General features: G+C 45.2%; 1 protein-coding gene across 4 annotated transcripts in view; it reads right to left on the bottom strand.

The window, feature by feature from the left end:
* Positions 1 to 20,304, bottom strand: part of ZNF160 (zinc finger protein 160) — a 40,842-nt gene that overhangs the window by 7,304 nt on the left and 13,234 nt on the right. The window contains exons 2-6 of one of the 4 annotated variants that reach the window (XM_017859320.1): positions 19,800 to 19,884; positions 19,570 to 19,694; positions 14,305 to 14,364; positions 3,467 to 3,593; positions 2,518 to 2,646 (exon numbers count right to left, since the gene is read on the bottom strand). In XM_017859320.1, coding sequence (XP_017714809.1) covers positions 2,518 to 2,646; positions 3,467 to 3,593; positions 14,305 to 14,319 — 271 coding nt within the window. In that variant the 5' untranslated portion in view covers positions 14,320 to 14,364; positions 19,570 to 19,694; positions 19,800 to 19,884. Of the gene's footprint in view, positions 1 to 2,517; positions 2,647 to 3,466; positions 3,594 to 14,304; positions 14,365 to 19,569; positions 19,885 to 20,304 lie in introns of all 4 variants that reach the window. The other 3 variants (XM_017859324.1, XM_017859323.1, XM_017859325.1) reach the window with 3 other exon arrangements.

The following is a 20,304-nucleotide window of genomic DNA, read 5'->3' as shown; positions in this document are numbered from 1 at the left end:
TAAAAAAAAATAAAAAATTAAAAATTAAAAAAATTAAAAAAATAAAAAAATAAAGCGGGGCAGCCTAGCTTCAAACTACCTATGACCAAAACACTCACATTATGCAATCCTATGTTAGCAATCAAAGGATTATTTCTCCACCATGACCTCACAGCACATACCAATTGGCCAAAACATATGGCTATCTCAGTTGAAGAAAATAAATTATACATATTTAAAGCATATTCATTATGTACAAATACATGCTAAAGTACAACATAATATATTATGATGGAAAGGGCTCACAGGAAACATAATTAAGAAGCAGGAATTCTGAACTGCAAAACCATAACAGCACTAGGAAAATGAATATTCAATAAAACTATGTCAGAAAAAAATGTCTTGAAATACCTATTATATAACTATATCCACACAGAGCAGGCATTTTGCAACATTAGTAAGTGGTACATGACAGTTATATTTCTTTGTTTTTTTTTTTTTTTTTTTTTTAGACAAAGTCTTGCTCTGTTCCCCAGGCTGGAGTGTAGTGGCACGGTCTCGGCTCACTGCAATCCCCGCCTCTAGGGTTCAAGTGACTCTCCTGCCTCAGCCTCCCGAATAGCTGGGACTGCAGGCGTGCACCATTACACCTGCATAATTTTTGTATTTTTAGTAGAGACAGGACTTCACCATGTTGGTCAGGCTGGTCTTGAACTCCTGACCTCACTATCTGCCTGCCTCAGCCCCCCAAAGTGCTGGGATTACAGGCATGAGCCTCCGCGCCTGGCCTGACAGTTATATTTCATAACACATGCTGAAAACCATAATGTGTTAATTTTATTAAAATCAACTAAATACTAGCAGCCCATGATAAAATGAATTGAGAGGAATAACTATATATATAAAATGTTCTTGTTTAAGGCCATGTGTGGAAACTTAAAAAAAAAAATTACTGTCCAGGCGCAGTAGCTCACGCCTATAATCCCAGCACTTTGGGAGGCTGCAGCAGGTGGATCACCTGAGGTCGAGAGTTCGAGACCAGCCTGACCAACGTGGAGAAACCCTGTCTCTACTAAAAATACAAAATTAACCAGGCGTGGTGGCACATGCCTGTAATCCCAGCTACTTGGGAGGCTGAGGCAGGAGAATCTCTTGAATCCAGGAGGCAGAGGTTGTGGTGAGCTGAGATCCCACCATTACACTCTAGCCTGGGCAACAAGAGTGAAACTTTGTGTCAAAAAAAAAAAAAAAAAAAAATTTATTGTCTGTGGAAAATAAACAATTTTCTCTTAAGAAAGATTTTATTTTAGAACCAGCACAGATAACAAGAACTAGAATATGATTTTTTTAAAAAAAATTCTATATTGACAAATTATAGTTATATATATTTACAGGAAACAAACTGATATTCTGTTATAGGTATACAATGTGGACTGATGGAAACAAGCTTATTACCATATAAGTCATCTCAAAAACCTATCATTTACTCCTAATGTTTTCACCCAGTGACCGACATCTCCCTATTCCCTCCAGTCCTCAACCTGTGGTAACCCACACTCTACTCTTTGCTGCTATTAGTTTTATTGGTTTAGATTCCAAATATAAGTGAGGACATGAAGTACATGTACTTCTATGCTAAAGCCTGGAAAAACAGAATATGCACCCCATGTAAGACTAAGAATCAATGAGAGAATGATTTTGTTAGGTGTCTTTACAGTTATGCTGAGAACAATCTCAGAAGATAGAACCCACTCACTTATCACACACCCCCAAGAAGAATGGCAAAAGCAGAATGGAAGAAATGGCTGAGGGAACTCGACAGGCAGAGATGGCTGGAGACTCTTCCATGAGGTTCGGGGCAGCAGATGCCAAGGAAAGCAGCCAATGTTTCCATCTCCTGAGCAGGTCTTCCATGCACAGGAAATGGGGTAGAACATAAATAAGTCTAAATGTTAGGACTAAGCACTATGGAGGCTTCACCTCTGACCCATATGGACTAAGAACTGAGCACCATATGGAATTAAACACAGAGGGAGAGACCAAGAAAGAAAGCAGTCTCTTCAAAAGGAACCACAGAGTTCAAATGACAGGGTGTTGTCCATCATGATAAAGACTTTGCCTCTGTCTCGGAGGCAACTTATTTCCCCAAAGAACTCTCTCATTTGCAGAGAGTTTCCCACACTTTTTTTATTTATTTACTTTGAGACGGAGTTCCGTTCTGTCACCCAGGCTGCAGTGCAGTAGCATGATCTTGACTCACTGCAACCTCCGCCTCCTGGGTTCAAGCAATTCTCTTGCCTCAGCCTCCTGAGTAGCTGGGACTATGGGCATGCGCCACCACACCCAGCTAATTTTTTTGTATTTTTAGTAGAGACAGGGTTTCACAATGTTGGTCAGGCTGGTCTCGAACTCCAGACCTCAAGTGATCTGCCCGCCTTGGCCTCCCAAAGTGTTGAGATTACAGGCATGAGCAACTGTGCCCAGCCTCCCACACTCTAGTTAAGGAGTGGCCTTCTCTCTGTCCATCTGAGCTCTTACCTGTGATCACACCTTTGACACATTCCCGCATTCTTGGTTTTCTCACTATTTTCACACAGCTCTTCACAGTCCAGGGCTCTTTCCCTTCCTCCAACATGGAGATAATATTCATATCAAAATGACACAGTCCTGTTTATAAAAAGAAAGGATCACAATGTGCTAGGGCTTTTCCAGAATCCCAGCCCTATGTTTACATGAGAGGATATTACAGGTGGATCTAAAAAACTTCAAAAATTCATCCACTGGGCCAGGCGCAGTGGCTCATGTCTGTAATCCCAGCACTTTGAGAAGCTGAGGTAGGCAGATCACGAGGTCAGGAGATGGAGACCATCCTGGCTAACACGGTGAAACCTGTCTCTACTAAAAATACAAAAAAATTAGCTGCGTGTGGTGTGGTGGCGGGAGCCTGTGGTCCCAGCTACTCGGGAGGCTAAGGCAGGAGAATGGCGTGAACTCGGGAGGCAGAGCTTGCAGTGAGCTGAGATTGCACCACTGCACTCCAGCCTGGGCGACAAAGCGAGACTCTGCAAAAAAAAAAAAAAAAAAAAAAAAAAAAAAAAAAAAAAAAAAAAAAAAAAAACATCCACTGAATGCCTCCTTCTGAATACCCAGGAAACATGGTAACATGCAGATAGAAGGCTCTATTCCACTACCAACTGAATCCAAAGCGGAGAGGTAGAAAACAGGAAATGTGACGTTTCAAAAGTCTAACACAACGTATCACGCGTATAGAAGCTCGGAAACCTCAAATGATGAAGCGCAAAGGAGGCAGAACACCTGAAAAAGGGGAAGGTTAAAGTCCAGGTTTCCCACGATGAAGCTTTCCATTTCAGCGCCAACAGGACTTCAATCTCAGCCAAGCAATGCAGGGGCTTTCCAGGGACTCATAGGCGAAAATGCAACAACAGACAAGAACAGATCTTGACTTCCGGAAGAAAGTCATCCTCACCCAGAGAAACTAGGTTCCAGTAGTTCTCCAACATCACGTCCCTGTAGAGAGTCCTCTGAGCAGGGTCCAGACACTTCCACTCCTCCTGAGAGAATTCTATGGCCACATCCCTAAATGTCAACCGTACCTAAAATGAAAAACACATTTCACTAAGTGGCTAAGGGGAGAGTTCAAAACTTCACATAAAAGGAGAAGAGGAGAAAACTGTGAGAATAGGTTAAACTGAAGTGGGTGAGCTGACAGATCCAGATTGTGACAATGTGACATACAGATTTGGTCTTCATCCCCCTCTCCTGACATGAGAGCTCTATTGAAATCTGTGGAGTGGTATCTTTTTGTACATTAATGGGATAACTGGTGGCTGGAGCACCGAGGCAGCTTCAGGATGGAGAGCGGTCACTGGAACTAAGGCTCGGAGGGTGGTCACTGGAAAGACTGAGGCTCGGCTAGACTAAGCCTCTGTCCTCTCGGGAGGGCAGAGGGAATGAAGGTTCAGTTGATCACCAATGCTAATGATGGGAGCAAAGCCTCCATAATGGGGCCTCCATGAAAACTCAAAAAAGACAGAATACATGAGAGAATACATCCCAGCTCCTCGCTCCTCTCCCAGACCTCAGCTAATAGATCACTTCCATCTAGATGGTCATCTGTGTGCTTTGTACTATCTTCTCTTATAAATGGGTAAATATGAGTAAAGTGTGTCCCTGTGTTCTGTGAGCCACTCAAGCAAACTAATCAATTCCAAGGAGGGGGTCACCGGAATTCACAATTCACAGTTGGTCATTGAGAAGCACAGGCCACAACCTGTGTTTGCAACTGGCATGAAAGTGTGTGCGCTGTTGTGGGACTGAACCCTCAGCCTATGGGAGCTGACCCTATATCCAGAGAGACAGTGTCAGAATGGAATCGAGTATGAGAACAGCCATTTGGGGTCTGTTGCAGAACTGTTTATTTGATGTGTAGAGGAAAACCCAATACCTCCAAGATCACAGAAATATTCATATTATGGAAGCAAAGTAGGAGAAACTGAGTCTGTTTTTCCCCTATTTTCCTACACATTAAGGACTTTTGAGCAAGTTATGTCTCCCTAATTCTGTCTGATTATTCTTTTACTTAAGAGGTTGTGATATCCTCTATATTAGTGTCGATTTCTCAGCTTTATGGGCAATAAGTATACAAATAAAAAACTGGAAACAAGGTTATCTCTATGGAAGTGTTAGATATTATGTTTGCCATACTGAGTGATATTCAATATCTACATGAACTAAAGCACAACTGATACCTTAAGAAATGATAATGCAGCTGGGCGTGGTGGCTCATGCCTGTAATCTAGCACTTTGAAAGGCCGAGGCAGGTGGATCACTTGAAGTCAGGAGTTCGAGACCAGCCTGGCCAACATGGTGAAACCCCGTCTCTACTAAAAATACAAAAATTAGCCAGGCATGGTGACATGTGCCTGTAGTCCAAGCTACTCAGGAGGCTAAGGCAGGACAATCACTTAAACCCAGGAGGTGGAAGTTGCAGTGAGCCAAGATCACGCCACTGCACTCCAGCCTGGGCGACAGAGTGAGACTCCATCTCAAAAAGAAAAAGAAAACTGTACTGAAGTGATGCTGTCTATAAGACAGAGGAGGCCGGGCGCGGTGGCTCACGCCTGTAATCCCAGCACTTTGGGAGGCCGAGGCGGGCGGATCACAAGGTCAGGAGATCAAGACCACGGTGAAACCCCGTCTCTACCAAAATACAAAAAATTAGCCAGGCGCGGTGGCGGGCGCCTGTAGTCCCAGCTACTCGGGAGGCTGAGGCAGGAGAATGGCAGGAACCCAGGAGGCGGAGCTTGCAGTGAGCTGAGATCCAGCCACTGCACTCCAGCCTGGGCGACAGAGCGAGACTCCGTCTCAAAAAAAAAAAAAGACAGAGGAGTAGGAAGTTCCAACCACTACCCATGGAGACACAGATTTAATAACACTACATGGACTAAGTCGCCTTTGTGGGAAATCTGGCAACCACATCAGAGGTTAGAACTCTTGTGAAACACCTACTCACCTGAGGCCCTACCCTGGCATGATGCAGTATCCCTGTGAGAAAACCACACTTCCATTTTCTCCTGGGGAGAGAAAGTATGGGAATATCCATCTAACATTCTGACTTCTTTTCTTCTCTTTTTTCCTGTAATACCACACAAGGCTCATAACGTTCTGACTTTTCAGGGCACTGCTAAGGGACAAGTTTCTGTCTTGCCTGAATATAAACACTGAAGTAACAGGACCCCAGGTAAGGAAGCTGCTGAGAACAAAGCCATCCATCCTAAACCAGAGCTTGTAGTAACGTAGGCAGACACTAGGTGGCGGTGCAGCCCCCACCTGACTAGAACACCAGCCAAGCAAAGCTGCTGCGGAACAGCCGTCAGACAACAGAGGCTTTCCGGCACACAAACTGCACAACTGCTGCAGTTAAGCTACAAGCAAAAGGTCCCTAGAAAAGGCTTGAGGGATCTCCAGAGCCTCTAGTCAGGATGACTGTAGCATGTCTTCCCTGAGGGAAGCCAAAATCAAAAACTAGAAGTGGCTGATTAGTGAAAAGCTGAGGTCCCAACAGGAGGTAACAAGATATCAAAAGAGGCCGGGCGCGGGGGCTCACGCCTGTAATCCCAGCACTTTGGGAGGCCAAGGCGGGTGGATCACGAGGTCAGGAGTTCGAGACCAGCCTGGCCAACACGGTGAAATCCCATCTCTATTTAAAATATAAAAATTAGCAGGGCATGGTGGCAGGTGACTGCAATCCCAGCTACTCAGGAGGCCGAGGCAGAAAATCGCTTGAACCCAGGAGGCGGAGGTTGCAGTGAGCTGAGATTGCACCACTGCATTCCAGCCTGGGCGACAGAGTGAGACTCCGTCTCAAAAAAAAAAAAAAAAGATATCAAAAGAAAAAAATGAAACATGGACCGTATACAGCAACACATTAAATCACCACAAAGTAATACTAAAGAAGCATATATATATATATACACACACACACACACACAATTATCAAAGAAATAAAAAGACTCCTAAAGTTGCTCAATGTATTAAGGCAGTACTCATAAACAACTTCAGAAAATCAGAAAAACAATAAATATGAGATTATCAACAAAGAGATAACAACTATGAAGAAGAAACAGAAATTCTAGACTGAAAAACATAACTGAACTAAAAAACACACTAGAGCCAGGCGTAGTGGCTCATGCCTGTAATCCCAGCACTTTGGAAGGCTGAGCCGAGAGGGCTGCTTGAGCCTGTGAGTTCAAAACCAACCTGGCAACATAGTAAGACCCCATTTCTACAAAAAAAATAAATAAATAAAAATGAGCTGGGGCATGGTGGCATGCATCTTTAGTCCCAGCTACTTGAGAGGCTGAGGTGGGAGGACTGCTCGAGTGCAAGAGTTCAAGGTTCCAGTGAACTATGATTGTGCCGCTACACTCCAGCCTGGGTGACAACAAGACTCTGTCACCAAAACAAAACAAAACAAAACAAAACAAAACAAAAAAAAAAAAAAAAAAAGCAGACTTGACCAGGCAGAAGAAATCAATAGTGAAGTGAAAAAAGGAGAAAATGAGGCTAGGCACAGTGGTTGATGCCCCTTCTCCCAGAACCTTGGGATGCTGAGGGAGGAGGGTCGCTTGAGGCCAGGAGTTCAAGACCAGTCTGGGCAACATAGGGAGACTGTCGTCTCTACAAAAAATGGGCCAGGTGCGGTGGCTCATGCCTGTAATCCCAGCATTTTGGGAGGCCGAGGCAAGTGGATCACCTGAGGTCAAGAGTTCAAGACCAGCCTGTCAACATGATGAAACCCCGTCTCTACAAAAATACAAAAACTTAGCTGGGCACGGTGGCGGGCGCCTGTAATCCCAGCTAATTGGGAGGCTCAGGCAGGAGAATCGCTTGGACCCAGGAGATGGAAGTTGCAATGAGCTGAGATCATACCATTACACTCCAGCCTGGGCAACAAGAGTTGCCATATCGGGAAAAAAAAATACACAAAATTAGCTGGGTGTAGTGGCAGGAGCCTGTAGTCCCAGCTACTCAGGAGGCTGAGGTAGGAGGATCATTTGAGCCTAGGAGGTTGAAGGTGCAGTAAGCTATGATCACACCACTGTACTCCAGCCTGGGCTACAAAGTGAGACCCTGTCTCTAAAAAATTAAAAAATAAAAGGAGAAAATGAAATAGAAGAATGATGAAAATAGGCATGGTGATGTGTGCCTGTAATCCCAGCTACTCAGGAGGCTGAGGCAGAAGAATCAGTTGAACTCAGGAGGCAGAGGTTGCAGTAAGCCAAGATCACACCACTGCACTCCAGCCTGGGCAACAAGAGCGAAACTCCGTCTCAAAAAAAAAAAAAAAAAAAAAAAAGGCCTGCCTTGGCCTCTCAAAGTGCTGGGATTACAGGTGTGAGCCACTGTGCCTGGCCCAATCAGCAGCACTCTTAAACGCCAGTAACGTTCAAGCTGAGAAACACATCATCAAGAATGCAATCCTATTAAAAATAGCCACACACCCCCCAAAATGCCTAGAAATATGTCTAACCAAGGTGGTGAACTATCTCTATGAACTACAAAATACCAGTGAAAGAAATCAGAGACAACACAAACAAATGGAAAAGCATTTCATGCTCATGGGTTGAAAGAATCAATATCACTGATATGTCCAAACTGCCCAAAGCAATCTATAGATTCAACAGTATTTCCTATTAAATGATCAACATCACTTTTCACAGAATTAGAAAAACCTTCTAAAATGTATATGAAAGCAAAAAAAGAGCTCAAAGAGCCAAGACAATCCTAAGCAAAAGGAATAAAGCTGGATGCATCACATTACCTGACTTCAAACTATATCGCAAGGCTACAGTAAACAAAATAGCATGGTACTGGTACAGAAACAGACACATATACCAATGGAATAGAACAGAGACCCCTAAAATAAAGGCCCACACCTCCAACCAATTGATCTTCAGCAAAATCAACAAAAATAAACAATGAGGAAAGGATACCCTATTCAATAAGTGGTGCTGGGAAAACTGGCTAAACACCTGCAGAAGAATGAAACTGGACCCCTATCTCTCACCATATAAAAAAATTAACTTGAGATGGATTAAATAATATAAGACCTCCAACTATAAAAATTCTAGAAGACGTTGGCCTAAGCAAGGAATTTATGAAGACCTCAATAGTAAATGCAGCAAAATGAAAAACAGACAAGTGGAACTTAATTAAAGAGCTTGTTACAGAAAAACAAACTATCAACAAAATAAACAATCTACAGAATGGGAGAAAATACTTGCAAACTACACATCTGACAAATGACTAATATCCAGAATCTATAAGAAACATAAGCATATCAACAAGAAGAAAACAAATTACCCTACTAAAAAGTGGGAAAATAACATAGACACTTCTCAAAAGAAGTCGTACTATTGGCCAACAAGTATATGAAAAAATGCTCAACACCCCAATCATCAGAGAATGCAAATCAAAACCATAATGAGACACCACTTCATACCAGGCATAATAGCTATTATTAAAAAGTCAAAAAAGGCCGGGCGCGGTGGCTCAAGCCTGTAATCCCAGCACTTTGGGAGGCCGAGACGGGTGGATCACGAGGTCAGGAGATCGAGACCATCCTGGCTAACACGGTGAAAACCCGTCTCTACTAAAAAATACAAAAAAAAACTAGCCGGGCAAGGTGGCGGGCGCCTGTAGTCCCAGCTACTTGGGAGGCTGAGGCAGGAGAATGGCGTAAACCCGGGAGACGGAGCTTGCAGTGAGCTGAGATCCGGCCACTGCACTCCAGCCCGGGCGACAGAGCGAGACTCTGTCTCAAAAAAAAAAAAAAAAAGTCAAAAAAATAACAAATATTGACAAGGCTTCGGAGAAAAGAAAACACTTATACACTCATACACTTATGGGAATGCAAATTTGTTCAGACCGTGTGGAAAGCAGTTCGGAGATTTCTCAAAGACTAACAGAATTACAATTCAACCCAGCAATCCCATTACTGGATATGTACCCAAAGGAAAATAGATTTTTCTCTCAAAAAGACACCTGTATTCGTATGTTTATTGTAGCACTATTTACAATAGCAAAGACATGGAATCAACCTAGGTGACCATCAACAGTGGATCAGATAAAGAAAATACAGTAGACATATACCCTATGGAATATTATACAGCCATTAAAAAACAAAATCATGTCCTTTGCAACAACATGGATGCAGCTGGAAGCCATTATCCCTAGCGAATTAATGCACAAATAGAAAAATACTGCACATTCTCACGATGGAAGCTAAACACTGGGTGCACAAGAACACAAAGATGAGAACAACAGACACTAAGGACTCCAAAAAGCAACAGGAAGGAAGAGGGGAAGGGCTGAAAAACTATCTATCGGGTACCATGTTCACTACTTGGGTGACGGGATCTTCGGAAGACTAAACCTCAACATCACAAAATATGCCCACGTAAGAAATCTCACGTGTACCCCCTGAAGCTAAATAGTATAAAATGAATCGGCCGGGCGCGGTGGCTCAAGCCTGTAATCCCAGCACTTTGGGAGGCCGAGACGGGCAGATCACGAGGTCAGGAGATCGAGACCATCCTGGCTAACACGGTGAAACCCCGTCTCTACTAAAAAATAAAAAAAAAAACTAGCCCGGCGAGGGTGGCGGGCGCCTGTAGTCCCCAGCTATTCGGGAGGTGAGGCAGGAGAATGGCGTGAACCTGGGAGGGCGGGAGCTTGGCACGTGAGGCTGAGATCCGGGCCGGTGCACTCCAGCCTGGCGACAGAGTGAGGGGACTCCGTCTCAAAAAAAAAAAAAAAAAGTATAAAATGAATCAAATAAAGTATGTACCAATGTACACACAAACATTCAAATTCATAAGACACATTCTGTGGAAAATCAAATTGTTTTCCTAGTATAATCTCAGAAAATGCTTCTAAAATCAGATGTGCCAGGTACAGTGGCTCACGCCTATAATCCCAGCACTTTAGCAGGCCAAGGCAGGAGTACTGCGTGAGCTCAGGAGACCAGCCTGGGAAATGGAATGAAACTTCATCTCTACAAAAATTCAAGCTGGGCATGGTGGTGTGTGCCTATAGTCTCAGTTACTCCAGAGGCCAAGGTGGGAGGATCCCTTGAGCCCGAGATCCAGGCTGCAGTGAGCTGTGATCCCACCACTGAACTCCAGCCTGGACAACAGAGTGAGACCCTGTCTCAAAACAATAAACAAACAAACAAATAAATATATAAACGGATGTATAGTTTTCCCCCATACCAGCAAGCAATCAATTGTGCAGCAGGCACCGCCTGGGTGTCCTCCAACCCCAGTTCAGTTTCAACACCATCGACCTGGAGACAGTGTCAAATCCCACAGGTTGAGGGTTCAGTCCCACTTTGGGTGCCAATAGCAAGCCCCTGGTTGTTCTTCCTGTGCTTTTGACAAGACTATTAATCGGGGTTCCTGTAATTCCCTCACTGGGTTCAGTTAATTTGCTAGACCTCACAGACCTCAGGGAGACACTTTATGTACATGTACCCATTTATTATAAAAGATATTACAACAAATGTATATGAAGAGATGCAGACAGTGAGGTATGGGAAAAGGGGCTGGGACTCCCACGCCCTCCCTGGCCATGCTACCGTCAGGAATCTCCGCATGCGCACCTACCCTGCAGCTCTCTCTGAACTGTGTCCTTTTGGGTTTTCATAGAAATTTCATGAAATAGGCATGATTAAACCATTGGCCACTGGTGATCAACCGTCATTGCCTCTCCCTCTCCCTGGTAGCTGAGGAGTGGAGTTTAAAGCCCCAATCTTCCAATCTTGCCGTGGATATTCTGGTGACCCACGCCCTATCCTGAAGCCTGTTGGAGGCTGCCAGCTATCAGTCATTACATCAGCATGCAAAAAGACGACACTTGGGAAACTCTACAGATTTTAGGAGCTGTATATGCCAGGAACTGGGTCAAAGACAAAGGCCATGTGAACAACCCACCAGTAGATAAAGATAAAGCATACCATTTCATTTCATAAGGCCTTCCAAAACAAGATAAACCAAACAAATAATTGAGAAAGGGGTAAGCAAAGAAAGATTACTTTTACAATAGAATAATGTGTAATTGAAAGGAAGACAACAGTGCGTATATAAAGAATTAAACCAAGCACGATGGCTCATGGCCGTAATCCCAGCACTTTAGGAGGCACAGTCAGGAGGATGGCTTGGGCCCAGGAGTTCAAGACCAGCCTGGGCAACATAGTGAGAACCTGTCTCTACAAAAAACAAAAACATAAAAAATTAGCTAGGTGTGGCAGCACACAACTGTAGTTCCAGCTACTCAGGAGACTGAGGTGGGACAACTGCTTGGGCCAAGGAGGTCAAGGCTACAGTGAGTCACGACTGTACTGTAACCGAGTACCCTCATTCTTCCAAGAAAAAGGGGGTGAGTTATTATTTTTTTCTCTTATTTTCTCTTTTCTCCATTTTCCCCCATTCTCTACTTCCTACTTAGCCCTTTAGAAATACACTTAGAACCTTTTACCTCCCCTTCACCAGACACTCTCTACAGGGCAAGTTCATCTAACTATGTGCTTGGAGCTCCAGAGGGGACTCTCACCTGCCAGGCCTCGAGACAGCAATCAATCTACAACCCACAGTGCTGCTACAACACTCTCTCCCACCCGGAGAGTTTCAGCCACTTTTACGACCTAGTTCTGCCCACGAAGGCACCAGTGGTTGCCAGCTCAACCCCCCAGTACCTAAGGCACAGAAGCAAGTTAGGGGGACCCCCACCTGCTTGCTTCCTCTCCTGCGTGTCATTCATGCCAAGCCCCCCTTTTAAAAGTGCCTGCTTTCTGCTCCAAAAGCAATGCAGTACCTTAAGGCAGGAAGCCTGTACTTCCTCCCCAAAGCTAGCTTTGGAATTAAAAAGTCACTGTCGTTCTACCAGACCTTGCTCTTGTTAACTGAACTCTGCAAGCAGCGAACAACTGAACCTGCGTGTCAAGTGACAGAGCCGCTGTACTTCAGCCCCGCTCCAGCAACAGAGTGAGACCCCATCTCAAAAAATGTCATAAAAGTTAAAAAGAAAATAAACTGCAGAATACAAAATAGCTCCTGAATTCCAGGAACAGAAAATGGAGCAAAATATAAAAATTCATTTCATATATACACATCTACAAAGTAATGCAACCCACTCAGACTCACAAGGAATAAGAAAATGGAAATGCAATGGGGTGCATTATCTCCAGATTTTCATAATATAAAATGAACACAGTGGCAAGTTTGCTTAATGAGGGGGAAATCTGACGTGGTATTGGTGCGAGAGGGCGCCTCTGCACCTGGGATAGGGATAGAATCTTGCCAGATCTAGCAACACAGGCAATGCACCATCCTAGAAGAGATCACTCTTCCAATCGCCAAGCCTGGAGGAACCCTCCATGATCTGCAGTGAAGTCAGCATGGTCACAGGCAGCCAGAGTGGCACCTTTTTTCTTCTCTTTGAGACAAGGTCTTGTTCTGTCACTGAGGCTGAAGTGCAGTGGTGCTATCATGACTCACTGCAGCCCCAATCTCTGGGGCTCAAATGATCCTCCCACCCCGGCCTCCACAAGTGCTGGGATTACAGGCGTGAGCCACCATGCAGCACCCTGTGTGGTATTCTTCATAAAAGTGAGAAAGTTAAAAGATCCACCTGTCTTCATTCCCAGAATGCTCCGACAAGGATGTAGAAAAGTGAGCTCCTGTTTCCTAACGTGAAAACATGTCAGTGTTCAAAACTTGCAGGTTAACATATCACAACCAAACATTCACTGAGGAATTTGTTGAAATCTCATAATGATGTCAAAATACATTTCTACAGGACTCACACTCACACTGACCCTTCCCACACAACTGAGAACAGTGGCTTCCCACTGAGATGTGAGGGAGGGTGGAAGGCTGGACAGGAAAAGGGATGCTTTACCTCTTGGCGCATAAATGTCCTGTTTCACTATAAAACAAATATATACATGATGCCATGTTTAAAATAAAAGAAACGAAATGTTGACTCGTAACCAGTAAAACAAAAATACAGTTCCAGTCTCTCTCACGGCAAGGTTGTTCTGCTCATATACCTTTCTCACCTGCAATACCCGACAGACAAAGCTTCTTGTAAGAGCATCACAGTCTCCATGGGATAGAGTTTCTGAGACGAGTTTAATGAATCTTGTTACACATTTATGTTGATGTCATACATTAAACTGGATGATGGAATGAAAGAATCATCTGTCTCCAATATCAGCGTCTAAATTTTCCATTCCGTTCCCAGTCTTTACGAGTTTGGAGTCGGAAACACAATGACTCATTTGTTCGGCTTCAAATGCACTAAAAATGAGGCAGGAAAGCTTTCCCCTTAGTGTTCTTATTCTACGCCAGTGAGCAGGTACTTGTGCACAGTAATACCTGACTTCATGGGCAGCTCCTGTTATCACGGTTTACACAGAGCTCACAGTACATCCAGATGCGACCCCTGAACAATCCCTGCTGCCCAACAGCCCTGACACCACGGGACCCTCACCCCGTCTCCATCCACGTCTGGGTGTGAGCCCTTCCCAGGCCCATGCCCAGTGCCGCCTCTGCCCAAGTTCATGTCACTGGGTTCCGATGAGACGGAATCTAAGCGAGATGAGAGGGACTGAGGGAAGGCACGGGTGAGGGTCAGCAAAGCTGTCAGGCAGGACGCTTCAGCCTCAGAGAAGATTCGCAACGGCAATACCAGGGATTTCAGAAGAAATAAAAGAACAACCCGCCAGGAATATCGCTTTACCTGAGTCAGGGCCATTCCTGCCTCCTTTTCTCTCCTCTTCCTCTTCTTCCAGACTTCTTCCTTGGGTAACATAAAAGAGTCCTTAGAAGTCAATACTGAATATCCAAAATATGCTGCTTAGGGCTGAGAATCTATACACCCCTTCATGTGCCACAATCACATGCACAGAAGATCTCACCCTATGGAAAGATGGTCCTCTGCGCCCCACTGCACCGGGGGAATACGGGGACGAGAAACTCCTACAGGAAGAAGTGAGTTTCTGACCCCTTTCTTCAGAACCTGCTCTCCTTCTGGAGAAGCCCACACAGGCTGCAGCAGTGGGGAGCCGGGCTGGACTGCGCTTCCCTTTAGGGCACAGACCCAGCCCTGACCAAACCCCATGCAGAACACAGCCCCCTCACCTCTCTGTGGATCCCAGGCTGAGCTCAGCCTTCAGAAACAAAAGACAGGGATTGGTACTATGCTGGCTACAGAATAGAGTCAACTTTAAATATTACTCGGCTGGGCTCTAAAACACTGAAATGAAAATATGCCAAGGGGGTACAAGAGATGTCTCTGCAAAACGCCTAGGCACTCTAACGTGAAGCCAGGGTTGAGCTGCACTGAGGGGGCGAGGCCAGCACGGCCCCACCTTCTGCCTCTGCTCTTCTGCTGGGGACTTGTTCTCACCAGGATCCAGACTGGATATTGAAGGAGCAAAAAGAATCACACCCAACAGGGAACATGGACCAGAGGTGGGGGTGAAGGTGGGGCTGCCATGTCAAATGGGAGGCTGTGGGACACCACAAAGGTTTCCACGGAGAAAGTGATGTCAGACAAAGACCTCAGGAAGAAAGGCTGCTTGTCACTTGCAGCTGAGAGGCCAGAGAGTTCTAGGCAGAGGGCCAGCCCACATGGAAGCCTTGAGGCAGGCGCAACCTTGGCTCCAGGAAAAGGAAAGGGGCCTGTGTGGCTGGAGCAGAGGGGGCGGGGAGGACACAGGAAGGAGATGACGTCCGAGAGGTCTTGAGGGGGCAGATCACACAGGGAGAGGTCTTCAAACATTCTTTCTTCCATACCTCAAAAGAATTTATGAAACCATGTATTTGCTCACCTGTTTTAAGTAAATGCATAATTTTTTCTTTATTTTACAAAGTAACACACTTACAACATAATATCTTACATATTTTACACATGACAAGAAGTTCAGCTGAGCCCCAGGAAGTACAGGGTTGCCCTCAGCTGAGATGTGTTAAGACTACAGGGGGTGGACATGTTTGGAGGAGTTTGAGAAGTCACTTTTAATTAATTAATTAATTAATTTTTGAGACAGAGTTTTACTCTTGTTGCCCAGGCTGGAGTGCAGTGGCATGATCTTGGCTCACTGCAGCCTCTGCCTCCTGGGTTCAAGCGGTTTTCCTGCCTCAGCCTCCCGAGTAGCTGGGATTACAGGCGCCCTCCACCACATCTGGCTAATTTTTTGTATTTTTAGTAGAGACAGGGTTTTGCCATGTTGGCCAGGCTGGTCTCAAACTCTTGGCCTCAGGTGATCTGCCTGCGTCGGCCTCCCAAAGTGCTAGGATTACAGGCATGAGCCAGCGCACCCAGCCAGGAAGTCACTTTTAGACATATGAAGATGGTGATGCCTGTTGGGATATTCCTGCAGAGAGTTTTGGAGACAACTGGACACAGGATTTTAGACCTCAGAGGGGGGTCTGCAGGGGACATGGAGCCGTGTATTAATAGGTGGGACATAAAGCCACAAGATGAGACAGTAAGGAAAGGCAGTGGGTGTGGAAGGAGACAAGAAGAGGTGTAAGGACTGAGCCATGAGCACGCACACATTCAGAGAACAGAAAGTTCTGGAGACACCAGAAGAGAAGAGGAAAGCAGAAAGTGATCAGAGTGGCAAGAAGATTGAATAGATATGTAAAAGTTAACGGGGTGTCATAAAAGCCAAGACAACAAAAGAGGAAGTGATTGGCTGTGCTACACGCTACCGATAGGAAGAAAAAGATGAGGACAGGACATGAATGACGGCATTTAGGAATGGGGAGGTCACTGATGACTGAAAAAGGAAGAATCAGTGGAATGCTGGATGTGAAAGCTAGATTCAAGCAGTAATTCAAAGGTTTAAGCAAGAATTGAAGACAAAGTGGCCGCACATGGCTCACGCTTGTAATCCCAGCACTATGGGAGGCTGAGGTAGAAAGACTACTTGAGCCCAGGAGTTTGAGACCAGCCTGGCCAACACTGCAAGATCCTGTCTCTATATTTTTATTAAACAAAAAAAAAAAAAAAGAAGACAAAGTAAAACTAGTTTTTAGTATATTATGCTCTTAAATAGAGCATAAATAGGTCCTTATTACAAAGGGAAATGTAGTTGAGAGTATTTTTTTGTCTTAAAGATGGAAAAGTAGAAGAAAAAAAGGCTTTATTACACATTGGAGATCTGTTCAGAGAGGAAAAAAATTGTTCATACTACTCTGACACTCAACACAGAACATTTCACCTCTAGTCACCAAAATGTGTCATTTTCCCCACAATGGCGGGTTCTCCAGCAGACTCCCAGCTAGGGAGTCCCAGGTAGGGAGTCCTGCCGTTTTCCTCAATTCTGACACTGTCTACATAACAGAATCAGACACCACAGCTTGAGAGCTCAGTCACACAAGGCTGCCCTCACTTCATACGCTGTACGCTCTGACTGACCTGATCAATGTGCTTCCCTAACACTTTCCTTGGGTTTGAGTAACTGGCCAGCACAGCTTTTCCATCTGGCTGTTCATCTGTGTCCTTTGCAACATACCTTATAACAAATGAGTAAACCAAGCGTTTTCCTGAGTTCAGTGAATGACTGTGGCAGATTACTACAACCTGAGGAGGGGGGTCAAGTGAATCCCCAATTTACATTTGGTCGCCCAGAAATTCAGGTCCCAACCTGTGACTTGTGACTGGCATCTGAAGTGGGGGCAGCCCTGTGGAACTGACCAACCAGTAAACAGCATCTGATCCTAATGCTAGTTGGACAGTGTCAGAATTGAGTTGAACTAGAACGTCACCCAGTTAGTGTAGGATGGAAAATGCATTGCTGGTGGGAAAAAGTTCCTCCACATTTTGGTGATGAGTTTTCCGTGTTGCGTGTTCACTATTATATTGACTGTACACTATTATATTGACTATAATCAGCATCATATAATACTAAATATTACGTAATCAGTATTACATTAACTCATGTTCTCGCCTCTACCCAACCCCATCCCAGGGAAAGGGAGGAAAAGGGTGGCACACAAATGAATGAGTCAAGTCACTGCCCTCTGGCTGAAAAGGTTGTAAGTGGAAGCTAACCTCTGATGCCATAATTATAAAATGCATAGCCTTATAGATAAGAGTTTTGCAATTCTCATCTTTATCTGTGTATTTTAAGCATATTTAAAACCTGTTAGATTATAAAGACAGAAATCAACATGCCAAAACTAAATTACCCATATTCAATCAACTCACCACTCACCTGAACCAAGGTCCGCTCCTTCTTCCTTCCTGTGTGTTTCCCTTTCATTCTGTACATATCTCATCCTCACTTCTCTCTCTGGCTTTTTCTCTGTTTCCTCCCAGGTTTCTGCTCCTCATTTTGAGCCCCCCTCCTCTCCTGCTCTTTCTCTCCTTCTTCCCTCCTTTCCTTCTCTTCTGCCTGTTCTGCTCCATTCCTACAACTTCTTCCACCTCTTATTCCTCTCTCTGCCCAGTCTTTTCACTGTTCCAATCCCAATCTCCACATATTTCTGCCTCTTTCTTCCCTCATATGTGCTCCCCATCTGCTCCCCCCCATTTAATCCCCTCTTCCCTGTTAACACCCCTTGTCCCCATTCTCTGGCACCCCCAGATCCCAAGCCTCCCCATGCTGTGGTTCTCCCTATGCTCTCCTTGTCACCAGCTGTCCCGTCTTGCTGTCCCAGCACCACATTGCTGTCTGCCCTGGCTCCAAATCCCTCCTCCTCTCCCCCACTCTGTCTGAGGAGCCTCCCCCTTTCTGCCCCTCTCCTTGTCCTGCTGTCTTCATCTCTCTGGAGACGCAGCTTTTCTCTACATTTCTCCAGTTGCTCCCTGCCCCACACTTTCTCAGCTTTGTCTTTCACTCTGTGTCTGTCTGCAAATTCCCCACCCATCCTCTGCGTTGCCATCTGTTCATGGTTCTCACCCATCCTTTTCACTCCTTCCCAGTTTTTCTATTTCCTCTCTTTTTCTCTCTCTTTCTCCTGTCTCTCTTTCTCCTGATCCCATCTCTCTCCTGATCCCCTTTGGCCACATATTTACAGGGAAGGGCATGGAATAAGATGCCCACCTACTGAAAGCACATGTTCTAGTGGAGTGGAATCTGGGACAAAAGAACATTGGAGGTGAACAGACAGGCCCAAGCCACCTCCTTCAACACTGGGTCAGAGGAAGCCATGCTTATGAGGGGCAGGCCTGCAGGGCGGAGGGCAAGACTCAATGAGAGCAAGATGGGCAGGTGTCTCAGAGGAGGGGTGGGATCTGTGGAATCCTAGGACCAGGGCGAGGACTCTTGCACTGGAGCTGCGGTGCTGCGGTGCAGACATAATGAAGGGTGAGGCTTAGGGGATCCAAAGGGTGAATGCACCTCACGGGTGAGGACCTTACAAGGCACAGGGTGAGAAGTGAGTCAAGAGTTTTAAGCAAGAAATGGCGTGAAAGGTGTCTGCATGGCCTGAAGGCTGAAATATTGCAAGCAGGACCAGCCTGTGTGGTTCCATGGGAAGTGACCCCTGACATCTCATGGACATCTCTGAATTTACTTGGGGATGAGAGAGCCATGAAGGGGTATAAGGTCTATAGGACCCAGAGAGATGGCCCACGTCTGTAATCCCAGCACTCTGTGGGCTGTAATTCCAGTCGAAGCAGGAGGATCACTTGAGCCCAGGAGTTCGAGACCAGCTCAGGCAACACAGTGAGACCTCCTCTCTACTAAATATATATTAAAAAAATTATTTAAACGTGGTGGTACACACCGGCAGTCCCAGCTACTCAGGAGGCTGAGATGGGAGGATCACTTGAGCCCCGGAGGTCCAGGTTGCAGTGAACTACAATCACGCCACAGTACTCCAGTCTGGGCTACAGAGCCAGACCCTATCTTAATTTATATATATATATACACACACACACACACACACACACACACGTGTATGTATGTCTCTGAGGACTCCTGGAAATCAAGTATGGATTGCAGGAGCCTGGGGAGGCCAAGTTTAACCTAAACAGAGGGAAACTCACGTGTGAGGCCTTCACTCCAAGTATCAGCTTCTAGAGGCTGCAGGAATCTATAAGAAGAGCTGGGTTCCCTGCAGGCCGGGCCTGGGTGGGCGCCTCATGCAGAGGGGCCAGCAGTTGGGAGGTGCCTGAGGGATGAAGAGGGGAGGGCTTGGGGAAAGGCAGCAACACCTGCGCTTCCCTTCGTCTTGCTCCCAGGAGTCTGTTTCCAGAGCTTTGGAAGAGAGACCTACCAGTGAGGCTGAAGCCACTCAGTGGGCTGGGAGCTAGGATCTCTCTAGGTCATCGAGGGGGCAGTGTTCGGATCCAGGAATGTTTCTGAAATATAGAACATGAAATGCAAAACTTGAGCTTAGCAGGGACTGTACAATTTCATGCTGACCAGCAGAACCTCCTTTCCATTTCTATTCCCTACCCACCCAGGAAGGACAGTGTCAACCTTGGTTCTGGAGCAGGGCTAAGGCCTATGATTAGTTAGGTCAATAACTTGCTTTTAAAAGCAGTAACTTTTACAAATAGAAACAAATTCCATTGTTCTTCCTTTATCCCATTCCACTCTTGAGATGACACAGCCTCAAATACTTTTGAGATAAACTTTGTCATCATAATATGCTTATGTCAATAATTTCTACATGTAGTGTAATTTGAAATTCACTTTACATGCATTCTGAAAGTACTTGAAAAAATAGAAGAGAAACAAAAAAACATAGATTACAATTTTAAATAAAATTGTTTTCT

This window comes from Rhinopithecus bieti, unplaced genomic scaffold, assembly GCF_001698545.2.
Source record: "Rhinopithecus bieti isolate Rb0 unplaced genomic scaffold, ASM169854v2 scaffold_50799, whole genome shotgun sequence".
Lineage (NCBI taxonomy): Eukaryota > Metazoa > Chordata > Mammalia > Primates > Cercopithecidae > Rhinopithecus > Rhinopithecus bieti.
The sequence above is the reverse complement of the archived record's forward strand: the minus strand, read 5'-3'. Positions and strand labels throughout refer to the sequence as shown.